A 19,971-nucleotide genomic window follows, 5' to 3' on the forward strand; every position below is an offset into this window, starting at 1 on the left:
AAATGATACTAATTGATCTAATTTAATTCTAATCATTCTCTTAATAATAAATTGTTAATTATGTAGCCTCACTTGTTAAATATATATTATATATTTATTTGTGTAAAGCCTTCTAATAGCAGCAATACATATATTATGTCAAATTTTAATAAAAATGTTGGTTTTTAAATTTTTTTTTGTAAATATTCAAAAATTATTATGCAATTATTTTTATATAAAATTAATAATTAAATATTATTAAATAATTTAATAATTTTTAATTATAAATTTCACATAAAAGTTACTACACGCGAATCTCTATTATATTCTCTAACTTTTTGTTATTAACATGAACAAAATCTTAAAAAGTAGAATCTAGATTCGATGCTGACGTGTGTGAAAAGTGATCATAAATTAATTAATGTTAATTAAGCTATAACTAACATAAAGTATAATAATGTTATTTTCCGCGGCAGATTACGGAGCGAAGAAACAAGTTCCAAAATAATCAATCACGTAAGACGCAGAGTCGCAGGCAGAAGAAAACACAAACAAACCCTTTCTCTCATTCTTTTATTTCTCAATTCATTTTCTTTCTCTCTTCTTTTCCAGAGGAACACACGAACATCAAACACGAATCTTGAAAACCTGAAAAGAAAAAAAAGAAACTAATTTAAGAATTAGATCTTTCTTCTATGATTAATTGATGCCACCATTGTCATCGATGCATTTTCATGCATAATCTGAAAAAAATTGGGGGAAGACGAGGATGAAATGGGTGACATTGCTTAAGGACATCAAAGACAGGGTTGGTCTCACTCAACAACCGCCACTTCATTCTTCTTCCTCCGCTTCTTCCCCTACTTTTCGCGATGCCAATGCCTCTTCTTCTTCCTCTTCATCTCCTGCTTCCAGGTTCATTCACCTTTTCTTCTCTCTTCTCATTCACTCATTCCATTTCCTTTCAATTCTCGTCGTTCCTATTTTTCAATGTCAGCGACTGTTTAGCTACTTTTCAGGTTTTCTCTTTCAAATGCTAGTAATATCAAAGTTTTTGCACTGCTTTATTTTTGCAAGTAGGGTTTTTACTCTTTCAGTTATCGAAGCTTAGCTACATCTGCTTTGTGGATTTAGCTCCATTTGTGGATCCGCCTGTAAATTTTGATATTCGAGCATAAGACTTCACCAAATGCTTTAAGTTTAATTTAAATGCGCCAATTATTAACTTAAGAAATCCGTGCATTGCTTGATGCTTACAAAGATGTCAAATTTTATGATCATGTAGTAGTCTAGACAGAGTTTAGATCAGGTCCTGCTTTTTCTTTTTTTTTTTTTTTTGGGCTATAATTTCAATGAGTTCCATGCATTGATTGTGGTGTACCTGTGATCATGATCTTTCAACCTTCAAATCAGGGAAAGGCATGAACTGGAATTGGAATTCAAGAGATCTTGGGATGCATTTCGGTCATCCAGCTCTGAGAAGGTTCTTACTTGTCCTTGTCTAGTTTCTCCGATGGTTTAGTGGATATTTCATCTAGTATTATATGTTACGGTAAATGATGAGTTGCTAATCCTTCCTTGTTTACTTGCAGAAAAAGGAAGCCGCCTTGAATTCTTGTGTAGATATCTTTTGTAGATTAGTAAAGCAGCATTCTAACTTAGCTCATTTACTTACCAGGTAACAAAACATTTTCTTCTTTGCTTCATTGTATTCCTGTATTATACCTGCCTTATTTTATTTGCGGTAGGGTAACTTGTGATGAGTTGCTAGTTACTATGGGTTTGTGTTAGGCACACTACACACATAAAATGTTTAACTGGAAGCTCATATTACTGTTAGTTTTCCCTCTTCTGGTGCATAGTACAGTAATGCTACTTATGCTTTTAGCTGTACATATGTAAGCATTGATGAACGTGAAAAGGCTTATATTTGATCGACATAACTTAAACAATAAGATACTAGACGTGCTTAACTACGAAGTTTGTTATGTTGTTGTTGCTGTTGGAGAAGATGAAGTATTTACATTTGCATTCTTTTATGAGTAAATTTAAATATATAATATTACAAAGATAAATTTGAGTACTTAAGAGTTTATTTGTGGTTTCCTATTTCTTTCTCCAATGATATTGAGAAAAACTTTATGTGATAATATATTTCCTGCCTATATATATATATTTGCAATGCTTTTTGAATCTAAAATTTCTTATAGATTTTCATGATTAGAGTGTGATAACTGATTTTTGATGTTGTTGGTGCACAGGTTAGTTGAAGCCCATATATTCTCTTTTGTTGTTGGAAGAGCATTTGTAACAGATATAGAAAAGCTAAAAGTCAGCAGTAGAAAAAGATCTCTAGATGTTACTCAAGTTTTAAAGTATTTCTCTGAAGCCACAAAGGTTTGACTTAGATGTTGCTTGAAATATTGTGGCCCTTTTCTTTAGTTAATTATTTATTTTAAAAATTCACTATGCTACCCTTATGTGTAGAAGGACATTAGCACTGGAGCAAATTTATTGTCTGCATTGGAAATCCTAGTATCTGGGGTATGCTTCTCAAAATTTTGACAGAAACCATGCATGTTTGTTTTCAATTGATGCTTATTTTGTGCTTTGATGAAATTCTCAGCTTTTGTTAATATTGGTGAAAGGAGATCTTGGGTTGTCATGCTTTAATAATTAATGATTTACTTTAGAAATGGCTATTTAAAAAGCCACAGATTACATTTATTCCCTATTGTGAAGAGTGTCGACTCATTCAGTCAAATGAGGGGAATCAAAAGTTTTGCTCAAAGAAAAAGCAGACAGTATTTAAATTAAAATTTTAGCCATCTTTCAGTGTTCTGGTTATTGTAGAATGTATTTTTCCTTACAAGAACTAAGCAGCAGTGTTAACCTGTATATATATTTTTTTTCAGCCTCTTGACAAGCAATCTTTGCTCGACTCTGGGATATTCTGCTCTCTTGTTCATATTCTCAGCACTTTTTTAGACCCTGATATACCCTTTCAACAATCAAATGCTGAAGGGCCATCAGAATTGCAAAAATGTGATAGTGGCGAGGTTGGGCAAGTTCGCCAGCTTGAGGTTCCTTTCTCTCCCTGCTATGCATACGTTTATGTTTGTTTGTCCGCATGTTCATTGCATTGCATGCCAGATGCTTGAGGCTTGGAAATGGAATATTTTCTTACTCTGTTGGTGACAACCTTAGCTGTGAAGACTTTTGATAAATTATGTGATGAAATTTGATTAAAGATTTTAAGTTCCTATTGCTGTTATCTAATAATCTGTGTCTCTATATATCCTTAGCCCAAACCTTTTTTTGGAAAAGCTTGATTTATTTGTGAATAATAGGGGTCCTCAGGGGGTTATACTTGTGCATGTCATTTTTGCATCAGCAACAACAGCCAGTGTCTTGTACTCTTTTCCATGAAGTGGGTTTTCAAGCTATTTTGTAAATATTTCCCATTCAAACTGTTTTACTTATGCAGGTAGAGGGAAGTGTTGTGCACATCATGAAGGCACTAGCAAGCCATCCATCAGCAGCACAGAATTTGATAGAGGATGACTCACTTCTGTTACTTTTTCAAATGGTGTCCAATGGGTCTTTGATAGTTTTCTCTCGCTACAAGGAAGGACTTCTTCCATTGCATTGTATTCAACTTCATAGACATGCTATGCAGGTGCTCCAAAAATGTTTTATGAATATTGTAGTTTGATCTGGTTTTGTTTGTAGCATATTCATGTTGTTGCTTGTATAATTTTAGATACTTGGTCTTCTTCTGGATAATGACAATGGAAGCACAGCCAAGTACATCCGAGAGCATCATCTGGTATAATTGCTAGCTTTCAATCAACTTTCTTTTGTAAGTAGAAGAGGGTTATCCCACTAGTAACTATGAGCACTGTTTTATTTTTTTGCAATGTTTCCAACTTCCCCCCAGTACTTGCATAAGCCAATTCTAAGGAGAATGATGGGCTCATTTGAAATGGTACATTATTTTATTTTCCCAGAACAGAAGCTTTTGTGCTTTCTGGCTCTTGGCTGGTGTTGGTGTATTTCTGGGATTTGATTACTGCTACATGGGTGCCCTTGTGGCTACTTTCTCTTGAAATCTTAATATGAAAGGAATTGCTTCTATTGATCCATGTGGATGACCCAATTAGAGGACATTGGTGGTGGTGATCCATCCTGCACAAAAAATAGAAACAAAAGGAAATAAAAAGCCAAATATAGTACCAAAAATCCAAAATAAATGATTCATACTTGCCAAGGGAGGCTAGCTTTGGTGTAGAGTCTGAAATATCTTGTCTCACTGATTGTGTTGGCTGATGATGCTATGATGCTCTTTTTGCTCATTAAAATTAGTGTTTGAAGTGTTTAAGAAATATCAATTTTATGCCAAAAGGGGGTTTAAGTACAATATCATTGTTCTAGCATGATACTAATACAATATTGATAATGGCTTATATTGTTGATGATTACTTTATTGATAGTAATATCTTGTCATTTATCTTTCTTCCAAGCAGATAGAAATTCTTTTATTGGCTGTGAAAGAATTTGATCCTCGTAGTGGTGATTCTGCATATACCATGGGCATTGTTGATTTGTTACTTGCATGTGTGGCATTGTCGTATAGACCTGGTAATTTACTGTTCATATTTTTGGTTTTCCATTTTAATATGTTTCACAAAAAAAGACGAAAGGAAAAAAAGAAGAAAAACAAAGAAACAGAATGACTGGGGTTTCCATAGATGTATTAGTAGCAATTATCATGGTCTAAAATCTGGTTTAAGTTGTCAAGGCTTTATGTTTACTTGTTTAGCCACCCCAATATGAATTGCATGTGGCTAGTTCTGATACCTTATATTTTATTTGCAGAGGCTGGTGGTGTCAGACTGCAGGAGGATGTTTATGATGCCCATGGATATCAATTCCTTGTTCAATTTGCACTAACTGTTTCGAACATGACAAATAGTCAACACCTTTATTCTTCTAATTCTAATATGTCTAATGATGAAGATATTCCTTCAGATGGGTTCCAAGGTAGCACAGGAGAAAGTTTCTGTGAACAAGAAAATTCCTCCCTTCAGTCAGTTCAATGCCTTTCACCCACATTATCTAGGTTGCTAGATGTTCTTGTTACGCTAGCTCAAACAGGGCCAAATGAGTCTCCACATTCTTATGGAGGCAAGGGCTTTAAATCTTTTCAAACCAAGGGTAGTAGTCGTAGCAGAAGCAATGCATTATCTTATGATTGGCCTGGAGATGAACTATGGGAGAAGGATGATGGTAAAATTAAGGATCTTGAAGCAGTCCAGACACTACAAGAGATTTTGCTCAAAGCTAATAGCCAGGAACTGCAGGCCGAAGTATTACATAGATTGTTTAAGATTTTTTCAGGCCATATAGAAAACTATAAATTGTGTCAGCAATTGCGAACTGTTCCCCTTTTAATCCTTAATATGGCTGATTTTCCTTCTTCTTTGCAAGAGATAATCTTGAAAATTCTTGAGTATGCTGTGAGTGTTGTAAATTGTGTTCCTGAGCAAGAGTTGCTTTCACTTTGCTGTTTATTTCAGCAACCAATAACATCAGAATTGAAGCAGACAATACTTTCTTTCTTTGTAAAACTCTTGTCCTTTGATCAACAGTATAAGAAAGTTCTGCGTGAAGTTGGTGTATTGGAAGTTCTATTAGATGATTTGAAGCAACATAAGACTTTTGGTCCCCATCAACAGCGTACTAAAACCAATCTGTTCGAAAAGGAAAATAGCTCTAGTAGCCTCCAAAATTCTCTGGACAGTCAGGATGTTATCACTTCACCCAAGTTTAAGGAGTCTGGTGCTGCAAAGTTCCCTATTTTTGAAGCTGAGGCTACAGTGGCTGTTGCCTGGGACTGCATGGTATCTTTATTGAAGAAATCTGAGGCTAATCAAGCTTCATTTCGCTCAGCTAATGGTGTGACTGTTATACTTCCTTTCCTAGTGTCTGATCTACATCGTCCAGGAGTCCTCAGGATATTGTCTTGTCTCATAATTGAAGATATTTCACAGGTTTCCTGGCAATTTTTGTTTTTATTATTATGTCAACATTGGCTTACGTTTTTGTTTCTTGCCAATATTTCTGATTTGAAAATTTGGCTAGGGTTTGACATCAACAATCTTGCTATAAGTGCTATAATCAGATAAGAAAATGAATTGGATGTCTTAGAAGTCTCAGGATGAATCATGCCTACAACATTATTGTACTATTAAATTGTTTTTTTTCTTAATTTGATATAGCTATGATGACTATCTGTTCATAACTTATACACCAGGCTCATCCTGAAGAATTAGGTGAGTTGGTTGAAATTCTAAAAAGTGGAATGGTGACCAGTGCTTCAGGGTCCCAATACCGACTTTCCCTTGATGCAAAATGTGACACTATGGGAGCTTTGTGGCGAATGCTTGGAGTTAATCACTCTGCTCAAAAGGTTTTTGGAGAAGCTTCTGGATTTTCTCTTTTGCTTACCACACTTCATGCCATCCAATGTGAGGGTGTGGAATTGGACCATTCAAAATTGAATGTTTACATTAAGGCACTTGCATATCTGTTGCGTCTTGTAGCTGCTGGTGTATCTGACAATGCTGTAAATAGGATGAAGTTGCATGCTGTTTTATCTTCACAGACTTTCTTAGATCTTCTTTCTGAGTCTGGCTTAATTTGTGTGGAGCATGAGAAACAAGTCATTCAGTTAATGTTGGAACTTGCACTTGAAATACTGATTCCACCATTCTGGACATCTGAGGGTTTCACAAAATCAAATGATATTGACAATGGGTTGTCTCATAATCTACTAATGACTCCATCGGGTCCTATTAATCCTGATAAAGAGCGAGTTTACAATGCCGGTGGTATTAGAGTTTTGATTCGATCATTGTTACTCTTTACTCCCACAATTCAGTTAAAAATGTTAGAGTTAATTGAAAAGCTTGCTCGTGCCAGTCTCTTCAATCAGGAAAACCTTACCTCTATAGGTATGCAAATTTCTTAAACTTTTAGTTTACAATTCTCCATGATTGTATAGTGGTGTTTCTTCCACGTTTTTTTCTGATATCTATAGGTTGTTTGGAAATTTTGCTGGAGACCATTTACCCTTATCTTACACATTCGTCTCCATTTCTTTCTTATGCATTAAAGATAGTGGAAGTACTTGGTTCCTACAGGTAACGTTCATATTCAATTACTGTAATATAAGAGTTGTAATGCTTTTAATGTGCTCCCTTGTTTAAATGTCAATGAGGCATAATTTTTGTTAATTAGGCTATCTGCTTCTGAACTACGTATGCTTGTGCGATATGTTCTGCAAATGAGGCCAAAAAATGCAGGTCCCATAACTGAAACAATGGAGAAATTAATTCTGATGGAAGATATGGCCTCTGAGAATGTTTCTCTAGCACCATTTGTGGAGATGAACATGAACAAAGTTGGGCATGCTGCCATTAAGGTTTCCCTGGGTGAAAGATTATGGCCTCCTGCTGCTGGTTATTCATTTGTTTGTTGGCTCCAGTTTCGGAACCTATTGAAATCACAATCAAAAGACACGGACCTTTCAAAACCAGTCCCTTCAAAGAAGCGATCTGGCTCTAATGGATTGCACGAGCGGCATATGTTAAGGATTTTTTCTGTTTGTGATGCTAACAATGAAAATACAACCTATGCTCAACTTTATCTCCAGGAGGATGGTGTTTTAACTCTTGCAACAAGTAATTCTTGCTTCTTTTCATTTTCTTGTATAGAATTTGAAGAAGGAAGGTGGCATCACCTTGCAGTCATCCATAGCAAGCCAAATGCTCTTGCTGGGCTCTTCCAAGCTAGTGTTGCATGTGTATATCTGAACGGAAAGCTAAAACACACTGAGAAATTAGGATATTCACCATCTCCAGTGGGTAAACCATTGCAAGTCACTATTGGGACTTCAGTTGGTAATGCTAGTGTTAGTAACTTGATGTGGAAATTACGCTCTTGCTATCTTTTTGAGGAAGTGCTTACACCTGGATGTATTTGTTTTATGTACATACTTGGTAGAGGCTATAGGGGTCTCTTTCAGGACACAAATCTTCTGCAGTTTGTACCTAACCAGGCCTGTGGAGGTGGTAGTATGGCCATCTTGGAGTCTTTAGATGCGGATTTGACTTTGGCTACTAATGGGCAGAGACATGATGCTACTAGCAAGCAGGGAGATTTGCAGGCTGATGGGAGTGGAATTGTCTGGGATCTGGATAGACTTGGAAACCTTTCTCTGCAACTCTCAGGAAAGAAACTTATTTTTGCATTTGATGGAACTTCTACAGAATTTATTCGATCATTGGGTAATTTTTCAATGCTCAATCTGGTTGATCCTGTGTCTGCAGCTGCTTCTCCTATTGGAGGTAACTAAAATTAGAAACTGTTGCATATTTCTTTTCTTTTCTTTCTCCTATTTGAGCTGTCTTTTCAATCTTATTTTTATTTTCGTTTTTGAGGTTGCAGGTATTCCACGCTTTGGACGTCTCTATGGAGACATTTATATATGCAAGCAAAAGGTTATTGGGGAGACAATTCGCCCTCTTGGTGGGATGTCACTAGTTCTTGCACTTGTTGAAGCTGCAGAAACTAGAGATATGCTTCATATGGCCCTTACATTGCTTGCCTGTGCACTTCATCAAAACCCACAAAATCTAAAGGACATGCAAACATATAGGGGATACCATTTGCTTGCTCTTTTTCTACATCGTAGGATGTCATTATTTGACATAAAATGTCTAGAGATATTCTTTCAGGTTGCTGCTTGTGAAGCTTCATTCTCTGAACCAAAGAAGTTGGAAAATACTCAGTCGAAAGTGTCTCCTACTGCCTCTCTACAGGAAAACAATCTTGAGGAACATTATTTATCAAAGTTAGACGATAATTCTTCAGTTGGATCTGATGGAGACTTGGATGATTTTTCTGTACAGAAGGATTCATTTAGTCATATTTCAGAGCTGGAAAATGTTGATATTGTTGTTGAAACTTCAAATTGCCTTGTCTTGTCAAATGTAGACATGGTTGAACATGTCTTGTTAGATTGGACATTATGGGTAGCAGCCCCAGTTTCAATCCAGATTTCAATACTGGGATTTATTGAACATTTAGTGTGCATGCACTGGTACAAAAATCATAATCTTACCATTTTGCGACAAATGAACCTCGTTCAGCATTTACTAGTGACTTTACAAAGGGGTGATGTTGAAGTTCCTGTCCTGGAGAAGTTGGTTGAATTGCTTGGGGTGATTTTAGAAGATGGTTTTCTATCTTCTGAACTTGAAAATGTGGTTAGATTTGTCATTATGACATTTGATCCACCTGGTTTGGCTCCACGGCTTCCAATTATGAGAGAGTCAATGGGGAAACATGTAATTGTCAGAAATATGTTGCTAGAAATGCTAATTGATCTACAAGTGACTATAAAATCAGAAGATTTGCTCGAGCAGTGGCATAAGCTTGTTTCTTCTAAGTTAATTACTTATTTTCTTGATGAAGCACTTCATCCCACAAGTATGAGATGGGTTATGACTCTACTTGGTGTCTGCCTTACTTCCTCTCCGACATTTTCACTTAAATTTCGTACCAGCGGAGGTTATCAAGGATTGGCTCGGGTGCTTCGAAGTTTCTATGATTCTCCAGACATCTATTATATTCTCTTCTGTTTGATATTTGGCAAGCCAGTTTATCCTAGGTTACCAGAGGTCCGCATGTTGGACTTTCATGCTCTTATCCCACATGATGGAGATCACGCAGAACTAAAATTCATTGAATTATTGGACTGTGCAATTGCTATGGCAAAATCTACTTTTGATAGAATAAGCATGCAGTCAATGCTTGCTCATCAAACAGGGGATCTTTGCCTTGTAGCTGAGCTTGTGGAAGGAAATGCAGACACGGCTGGTGAGCTTCAGGGGGAAGCTCTGATGCACAAGACATACGCTGCTCGCCTTATTGGTGGAGAGGCATCAGCCCCTGCAGCTGCAACTTCAGTTCTTCGGTTTATGGTTGATCTTGCCAAGATGTGTCGCCCCTTTACTGCTGTTTGTAGACGTGCCGAGTTTCTAGAAAGCAGCATTGACTTATATTTTTCTTGTGCGAGGTTAGTTCCGAGATGAATTTTCCTTTATCTTCTTTTGGGTTTGTTCTATTGTTCTTCAGTTACATCTGTTCAATTTCCTACCTGTGGACTGTAATCATATTCTGATTAACTACTTATTGACTTTTGTAAGTTTGTGTTGCTGGTATCACTGTCCAACTGAAAATAGATTCTTTTATATTGAACCAAATCTTGTATGACTTACAGGGCTGCACATGCTGTTAAAATGGCAAAAGAACTCTCTGCGGTGTCAGAAGAGAAAACAACGAACGAAGGTGATGATACTTGCAATTCACAGAATACATTTTCTAGCTTACCTCTCGAGCAGGATCAGTCTGTTAATACCTCCACTAGAATTGGTAGCATTCCTCTTGTGCAGTTAAGTACTAGTTCCAATGAAATAGCTGCACCAAGAAATTCTATGATTGGTGAGATATCAGGGAATAATGTTACTGCATCTGAGCTGGAGTCAAATAAATCTATTCATGAAGATGTTCAAAGTATTCAGAGCTTTGATGGTGATAATGCTGATCAAGTATCTACTGCCTTCAGTGCGAACAAGTTCAGTTTCCGCAGTGCCAAGTCCAATTTAGAGGTTCTATCTTCAACAGATTGCCAGAGTTATGCATCCTTTTCCATGCCTGATTCTCCTGCTTTATCAGAAAGGTCCAGCTCTAGAATTCTTACACCTTCTTCATCACGAGTTATTGCATTGACATCCTGGCTGGGAAATGCAAGCCATAATGAAACAAAATCTGTTTTATCACCCTCACTTTCTTTTGGATCTTCCACGTCTGTTGGGTATTTTGATCCATCTTCAGAGCCAAAGTCTAGTTCTTATGGTCCATCTGCCACCAATGCTTCATTTGCTATTACCTCAAAGGTGCTTTTGGATATAAATGATGCTGGCTATGGTGGTGGTCCATGTATTGCAGGAGCAACAGCTGTTTTAGATTTTATTGCTGAAGTTCTTTCTGATTTTGTGACAGAGCAGGTGAAAGCATCCCAAGTCATAGAGAACATCTTGGAAAGTGTTCCTTTGAATGTTGATGGTGAATCTATGTTAGTCTTCCAGGGCCTGTGCCTTAGCAGATTTATGAACTTCCTTGAAAGGCAATTGCTGCGTGATGACGAAGAAGATGAAAACAAATTGGATAAGATTCGCTGGTCCTCGAACTTGGATGCTTTGTGCTGGATGATAGTAGATCGTGTATACATGGGTGCTTTTCCTCAGCCTTCAGGGGTGCTAAAAACTCTCGAGTTCTTGCTGTCAATGCTGCAATTGGCAAACAAAGATGGTAGAATTGAAGCTTCTTCTGGGGGAAGGGGACTCTTATCGATTGCTAGAGGAACTAAGCAACTTGAGGCCTATATTCATTCAATTCTTAAGAACACTAATCGAATCATATCATATTGCTTCCTTCCATCGTTCTTAATCTGTATAGGAGAGGATGAACTCGTTTCACACTTGGGTATACCAAATGAAACAAAAAAGAGAATGTCCGCTACTTCTCCTCGAGATGACTTGGGAATTGACATCAGCACATTCTTGCAATTATTGTTTGCTAATAGAAGAATTATATTCTGTCCATGCAATATTGATACAGATTTTAACAGCTGTCTATGTGTGAATTTGATATCTCTTATCGGTGATAAAAGACCGAATGTACAGGATATTGCCGTTGATTTGATCAAGTACCTTTTGGCACATAGGAGGACTGCCTTAGGAGACTTGCTTGTTGTTAAGCCTAGTCTAGGACAGCGCCTTGATGTACTTCATGGAGGTTTTGATAAATTATTGACCACAGGTTCATCAGAATTTTTTGAGTGGTATCACAATGCTAAACAGATTGTAAATAAAGTGTTGGAGCAGTGTGCTGCAAAAATGTGGGTGCAGTATATTGCTGCGTCAGCAAAGTTTCCAGGAGTGAAAATCAAAAGCATGGAAGGTCGTCGTAAAAGGGAAGTAGGGAAAAAATCTCGGGAAGCTTCAAAACTGGATTTAAGACACTGGGAGCAAGTAAAGGAGCGAAGATATGCATTGGATGCAGTTCGTGATGCAATGTCTACTGAATTGAGAATTGTAAGGCAAGACAAGTATGGATGGGTCCTGCATGCTGAAAGTGAGTGGCAGTACCATCTCCATCAACTTGTGCATGAACGAGGGATATTCCAGCTCAGTAAATCCTCATTGGCAGAAGAACCACAGTGGCAGCTTTGTCCTATTGAAGGTCCATACCGAATGCGAAAAAAACTTGAGCGCTACAAACGAAAAATCGATACCATTCAAGATGATCTTGGTGGACAGTTTGAAATCGAGGAAGCAGAACTGTCTAAAGTGCAAATTGAAAATGGCCTCGAGGCGTCTGATTCAGATTCTGAAACTAATTTTCAATTTCTGACTGATGGGGTCAGACAAAATGGTCTGGATAACAAGCTGTTCAATGAACCTTTCTTTAATAAGTTGGATCATGCCGATGACATAGTTTCCGACAGGCATGAGTGGATGGATGACAAAGCTAGCAGTATGAATGAAACTAGCCTCCATTCTGCACTTGACATTAGTGCCAAGGCTAGTGTAGTATCAGTCCCAATAGAAGAAAGAACACCAGCAAGATCTGATATTGGATCAGCAATGCAATCTTCTACCTTGAAAGCTGATGTGGTTGAGATACCAGATGATATATATGATAAAGAACAGCATAATGATGGTGATTACTTAATTAGGCCTTTTCTGGGACCATTTGAGAAAATACGCTATAAATATAACTGTGAACGGGTTATAGGACTTGACAAACATGATGGTATATTCTTGATAGGTGAATTATGTTTGTATGTTATTGAAAATTTCTTTGTTGATGACTCTGGGTGCTTCTGTGAGAAGAAATGTGAAGATGAACTTTCAGTCATTGATCAAGCTTTGGGTGTTAAGAAAGACAATACTGGCAGTTCAGATTTCCAATTGAAATCAAATTTGTCACGGAGCACAACAGCTAAGTCATGTGTTGGACGAAGGGCATGGGCCTACCATGGTGGTGCATGGGGAAAGGAGAAAGTACACAGCAATGTGAGTTTACCTCACCCTTGGCGCATGTGGAAGCTTGATAGTGTTCATGAGATGTTGAAGCGTGATTACCAGCTTCGTCCTGTTGCTATTGAAATATTCAGCATGGATGGATGCAATGATCTCTTGGTTTTTCACAAGAAAGAGAGGGAAGAAGTATTTAAAAACCTAATTTCCATGAATTTGCCTCGGAATAGCATGTAAGATAAATCCTGTAAATATTTTCTTTTAGATTTTAAACTGTTGTCGTCAATTCTTTTTCCCAGTTGATCAAGAAAATGCTGGTGATATTTTTCCTTTTGGAATTATTGCTTATATCTACTATCTATGACCTCTGTGTATGTGTGTGTTCATTTAGCATAATATCAGGTTAGTTTGAAAGATTGAATAATTTACAGAGTATTTTATTCAGATTTCTTGGGCTCATTTGGCATTTGAAGCATTGAAGCCTATTTTACATTGGATGCTATTGAGTAGCCCATGCCTTGCATTGTAAAACTCTTGAGCATATTGCAATTATTTAAATACACATTTTATTTATTTTATCTTTTCGTATACTATAATTCATTTGTTTTTCAAACCATTGTGGAATATGGATGAAGAGATTTCTGTTAGAAAAATAGTAATAAGGATATTGATCAGATTCAAGAACCCAAGAGGAAAGAAAAGAAAATTATAGGTGTGGAGAGCAATGGCTAAGCTCAAATAGAGAAAAGGATTTTAAATAGAGCACACATGCTGTTCGCTGGGTGTGTAAATCAAGGAGAATAGCAGAACACAATTATCCATTCCCAAGAATAAGGACCAAAACTTAAAATAAAAGGGTAGAATTTTGAAAAATTCTTGCAAGTCAGCTTTCAAATGTGAGGACATGAAATGTGCAATATCTCCTGCACTAGTCTTTCTAAAGATGATTTGGTGTTATGCCATACCTTTAAGCTTTGCTTTCATGTATCTACTTAGATGCTTGTATATGTTTATTTATTGTTTTTAAGGAAAAGAAATTATTTGTCTGCATCATGTCAGGTTGGACACGACTATTTCAGGATTGTCAAAACAAGAAAGCAATGAAGGTAGCCGTCTTTTCAAGGCCAAGTCCTTTTCAAAAAGGTGGCAAAGTGGAGAAATAAGCAATTTTCAGTATCTCATGCATCTCAACACCCTGGCAGGACGTGGATATAGTGATCTCACACAGTATCCAGTTTTTCCATGGATCCTTGCTGATTATGAGAGTGAAAATCTAGACTTGTCCAACCCAAAATCATTTCGCAGGCTTGATAAACCAATGGGTTGCCAGACACCTGAAGGTGAAGATGAGTTTAGAAAAAGGTTGGCCCTTACACATGCTCTTATAATTTTCTTGTGTTGAAATTTCTTGTTCATTGTGTATAAAATTACCTTAGGAATAATTTGCTAGCTGTTTCACCGAGTTCCAAAAGCATGCTAGCAAATATCTATGAACATAAACAGAATTAAATTGAGATCATCCTGCAATTACATATATAAGACATACAAATTGTAAAGCTTTTACATTTTCAAGAAACTTATTTGTGTAGCAACCCAAATTAAAAGGCATTCTCACATTAATGTGCTCATTCTATATTAGATACGAGAGCTGGGATGATCCAGAGATACCCAAGTTTCACTATGGATCTCATTATTCTAGTGCTGGAATTGTCCTATTCTATCTTATTCGCCTGCCCCCATTCAGTGTAGAGAATCAAAAGCTTCAGGGGGGGCAGTTTGACCATGCTGATCGTCTTTTCAATAGTGTAAGGGATACTTGGTTAAGTGCTGCTGGAAAGGGAAACACATCTGATGTGAAGGAATTGATTCCAGAATTTTTCTACATGCCAGAGTTTTTGGAGAACCGGTTCAATCTCGATTTAGGAGAAAAACAATCTGGCGAGAAGGTTATCCAAGCCAAATCATAACAAGTATTTTATAAGAGTATGAGCGCCAAAGTGCTGATGTTTTGACTAGTGAATTTAATCATGATAGTTTTCTTTCAGGTTGGGGACATTATCTTGCCTCCATGGGCCAAAGGCAGTGCTAGAGAGTTCATTGTGAAGCATCGGGAAGCTCTTGAATCTGATTACGTCTCAGAAAATTTGCATGTTGCATTGTTATTTATTTTATTTTGTTTTTGTTGTTGTTGAAGTTATATTGTTGCCATTTAGTTCTCATTCTGACACACTTGCTCTAATCCCCTATTTATATGGAATGAAGGATCTAATCTGATTAGTCCTCGGATATGGATCTGATGGATTTCCATGACAAAGATGTTTTTACGCTTTATTAAAAACATTTATGCTTTATGATAGTCTGATCTAGACATTATTTACACTTGCACTTTGTTTGGTCCTTTTAGCCATTCTTATGTAAGCGGAGAAAGTTTTGTTGTCATTATTATAACACAATCCCATGTTCTGCCTAATTTTAAGTCACTCTTTTATCCACTGTACCTTTTTGTCTTAATGTGCACTATTAGCATTTTGGTTGCATCGGTGTTTTGCATGCAAGTGTGCAGCCATATGCCTTGATTTGTGATTTTAACGTTTTGTAGTCATTTCTAACCTGTTATTTATTTATTTGTTGATTAAATTCTTTGCTAAAAGATGTGGAAATTTTTGTGCTGTTTAAATAAAGATGACCAAAGTGAAACATGGAAATGGCCTGGTGACTGAGAGTCAATTTTCAATGTTTTTATTTCCCCTCCATGTTATGTTTCTGGAATATTTCTATTGTATTCTTTAATCCTAATATCTAAGTTGTTTCCCTGTTCGTTTAATAGGCTGCGGAGGCATCTGTGAATGTGTTTTATTATTATACGTATGAAGGAAGTGTGGACATCGACTCTGTAAAAGATCCTGCATTGAAAGCTTCAATTTTAGCGCAAATTAATCACTTCGGGCAGACACCAAAGCAACTATTTATCAAGCCCCATGTTAAAAGGCGAACTGACAGAAAGCTTCCTCCTCATCCCCTTAAACATTCCACTTATCTTGTTTCACAGGAGATACGCAAAAGTTCATCTCCTATCACTCAAATTGTTATTCAAAATGATAAAGTTATGGTAGCAAGAACTAATAGTTTGCTTAAACCAATGACATATACGACATATATTGCTTGGGGTTTCCCTGATCGTAGCTTGAGATTCATGAGCTATGATCAAGACAGGCTTCTTTCGACACACGAAAATTTACATGGGGGTAATCAGATTCAGTGTGCAGCTGTAAGCCATGATGGCAAGATTCTTGTTACCGGGGCAGATGATGGCCTGCTTAACGTTTGGAGAATGAGTGCCTTTGGGCCACGTGCCCTGCGGCACTTGATATTGGAGAGGCCACTTTTTGCTCACACAGCCAGAATCACATGCATTCAAGTTAGCCAGCCTTTCATGCTTATTGCGAGTGGATCGGATGACTGCACTGTTATTATATGGGATCTCAGCTCTCTGTCCTTTGTTCGGCAGCTCCCAGAATTCCCTGCAGCAGTTTCTGCAATTTTTCTCAATGACTTGACAGGAGAAATTGTTACTGCTGCTGGTGTTCTTCTAGCAGTATGGAGCATCAACGGGGATTGTCTGGCAATGATTAACGCGTCGCAACTGCCATCTGATTCTATTCTCTCTGTGAATTGCAGTATGTTCTCTGATTGGTTGGACAAGGGGTGGTACGCAACAGGCCATCAGAGTGGAGCTGTCAAGGTGTGGCAAATGATTCACCGCTCTGTCCCTTATAACCCTGATAAATCTTCTGATGATGATGGGATTGGATTGTCCATTTTAGGTGCAGAACCAGAATACAGGTTGGTCTTACGCAAAGTTCTTAAGTCTCATAACCATCCTGTTACTTCCCTTCTCCTCTCTGGTGACCTGAAACAGTTGTTGAGTGGGGATTCTGGCGGGCATTTACTTTCCTGGGCGTTGTCCAATGAGAGTATGCGAGGTTTGTTGAATCAGGGGTGAAACTGGTTATAAACTTGCCAACTCTGGTTTTAAGCCAGCTATTATTGTTGAATGATAACCTTGGGTTTAGCGTCTCTTGATTGCAAAACAAAAATGCTAAATTGGGATTGTAGTTTGATGAACATGGTTTACAAAGAGAAGAAACGATCCCAAGGACTGAATCTGCATGCATGAGGTTGTGGTGAAGCACGTGTCTAGAAAAAATTGCAGGATGCTTTGTGAAGAAGGGAAAAGAGAATATTGAATCAACATGTAGATATTGGAACATCGCAGGGGATGAGTTGATTGTTAGAGAAGTATGTTGTATTTATATTTCCAATAGTAAAGATGATACTTGTGATATTTCATGCAGCTGTTTGTAATTTATTCATGAAATATCATGGTCATTGACTATCATCTTTACTCTTGGGTAACGATGAACTTCGATGTAAATATGAGGCAAGCCTTAAAGCATGTTGACTAATTTGTATAGTGAAAGATATGCTCTGAAATAGAATGAGGTCTACAGGGAGAAATTGAAATATCTTGCTCTCGATCATTCATTATTTTTTACATTATAATAAGTGATGAACTCAACTCATGATCTTTGGTCTACAACACACTAGTTGCGGGAAACAATGATTCACAAAGGTAAGGTGATAAATGCTTTAAAAATTAAAATATTATCTGCACATAAAAAATTAATTAATATATATTTATGTATAAATATGTGTTACTTAATTTATTTTTAATATATATTTTATTTTTGAACATATTTTATACAAATAATTGATTTAATGATTGATTTTTTTATGTACACTCAACATGGGTTATTAAAAAGAAAATGTGTCATGCAGCGTGTTATGTTGGAGATATTTGTATTTCACCATCACCTTTACAAGAAAATTAGAGATGTAGGCCTGATAAGATATCACATGGTGCTTCTTTTTTTTAAAAAAGAAAAAGTATATTGCATAATTAATAATAAATCATATTTTTAAATATTATAGTAATTAGTTTTGATTTAAATAATTCAATCAATATTTATCTTGTTAAATAAGTTATCTAATATCTGATTGGATCGATTATTGGTATAACTATTTTCTAAGTGTACAATGAATATTATACAGACAAACAAATTTATTTAGAAAAATATTATTTATATTACTTTTTAATATAATTTAGCTATCTTGTATTTTTAGAGTATATTTTAAGAATATGATAACAGAATTTTTTTAACGTTTTTTATGTGTTTAATGTATTTGAAATGTAAAGAAGTTATCTTTTCAATAACTTTTAGTAAATTTTTTTGGTATTTTTACAATATGTTTTTTTAAAATATATGTTAGTAAAATTCTTTAATTTATCTTAAAGTAAAATTTATTTTAATACACTATCATTATAAAATAATTTTACATTTATATCTAATTATGTAAGTAAAAACAACTGAATTAATGTACATATAGATAGATCTGAAGCTATTTGTGTAACAACTGCAAAAAGCTCATCACTGATCAAGAATGAAGAAGCACAAAATTATTATTAAATTAAATTAAATGGATTCAAATTGGGACGCCGCAGGCATGAATCCAAGTGGCCATAAACTAATGAATTGGATTGTCCATATCTTACAGGCCTATGAAGCAGACTTCTCAGCCTATATCACCTTTAATTTCTCTAAAACTTAACCATCCTTACAACGCATGCAAGCAAAAAATGACATACATGTATACACTCTTACATGTACGTGATTACTTGTATATTATTGATTGATAATGAATGAGTAGTGTCAAGTGTGGATAGCATTGAATTGAATTGACGCTAAAGACACAGGACAGTACCTATTCACAAAACAAATATTTTAAAATGCATAGAAATTCTAAACACAAGCGCCCCCCACCCCCCTCTCTCCCTGTCTTTATTCCTTTTCAGTTATTCCGGAACTCAATAATTGTAGGTCCTGTGACCTTCTATTCCGAAATAGAATTTTTGGGAACAAACGATTTTTCAACGTAATAATAATCATATTATTTTCATTATTACTCTTTTAGTACAAAATAAAATGAATTTGATGAAAATTTTATACAAGAGATAAAGTAATGTTTGAGATTTTTTATTATTTCTCAAAATTTAACCACGAGATCTAAGGTTAAGCTAAGGTTATATAAGTTTTTCTTCACTGTTGAAATTCTATAATAAAATTTAATTTTGATGCACTGACATTGTAAAGTATTTTATATTGTGTAATTACATATATTTTTTTGGATGATTATTTACGCATCGATATAAAAAGTAGTTATTTTTATTGATATAGTATTGCGTAATTGAATGTATGTATAAAATTATTTTATTCTGTGAGTGTCGAAATTAAATTCTTTATAATAAAATAAAAAATATTTTGATAAATAAAGGGGATACAGAAACCCTAAGATGGAAAGGATCCCCGGGTCCCGGAGTAGCTACTTTATCTGTATAAGTATAAACATGTTGTTCAGAAATTATTTATAGTAGAGATAGGGATAGCCATATATAGGTGGGTTAGGGTTAAGAGACAAGTGGTCATTATTATTATTATGTATCCTTTTTAGAGGTTTGCTAAGACTAATAAGAGCATTTCAAGTTTTGAATTTCTCTTCTCATCATCTTGCTTTGTATATATTACTCATCACCACTCTATTCTTTTTCTCTGCATACATACAAATTAAAGAACGAAGAAGCGATGTCCACAAAGGAAGAAGTGAAGCTGTCAGCATGATCTACCTTGCTTAATTAATTAATTGCTTTAATTTGTTTAGCTAATATAATTAATTAAGTGGTAATTAATAAGCCACTAGATCA

The 19,971-nt window shown here is 35.9% G+C and overlaps 1 protein-coding gene across 1 annotated transcript; it reads left to right on the plus strand.

The window, feature by feature from the left end:
• Positions 1-477: 477 nt before the first annotated feature.
• Positions 478-17,678, plus strand: LOC107493072 (protein SPIRRIG). Its single transcript, XM_052262964.1, has 19 exons — positions 478-894; positions 1,393-1,462; positions 1,572-1,657; positions 2,241-2,376; positions 2,467-2,523; positions 2,895-3,062; positions 3,467-3,658; positions 3,743-3,808; positions 4,506-4,620; positions 4,858-6,032; positions 6,296-6,995; positions 7,082-7,184; positions 7,282-8,390; positions 8,491-10,123; positions 10,328-13,384; positions 14,211-14,513; positions 14,791-15,097; positions 15,197-15,301; positions 15,979-17,678. Exons 1-19 carry the CDS (start codon positions 749-751, stop codon positions 17,152-17,154), a joined length of 10,704 nt encoding a protein of 3,567 aa, XP_052118924.1. The 5' UTR covers positions 478-748; the 3' UTR covers positions 17,155-17,678.
• Positions 17,679-19,971: the final 2,293 nt, after the last annotated feature.

Source organism: Arachis duranensis, chromosome 6, assembly GCF_000817695.3.
Source record: "Arachis duranensis cultivar V14167 chromosome 6, aradu.V14167.gnm2.J7QH, whole genome shotgun sequence".
Taxonomy (NCBI): Eukaryota; Viridiplantae; Streptophyta; class Magnoliopsida; order Fabales; family Fabaceae; genus Arachis; species Arachis duranensis.

Coding starts and splice junctions, on each gene's coding strand:
- LOC107493072 (XM_052262964.1), top strand. CDS start 749: ATGAAATGGGTGACATTGCTTAAGGACATCAAAGACAGGGTTGGTCTC. Junction 3,809..4,505: donor ACATCCGAGAGCATCATCTG/GTATAATTGCTA, acceptor TCTTCCAAGCAG/ATAGAAATTCTTTTATTGGC. Junction 14,514..14,790: donor GAAGATGAGTTTAGAAAAAG/GTTGGCCCTTAC, acceptor ATTCTATATTAG/ATACGAGAGCTGGGATGATC.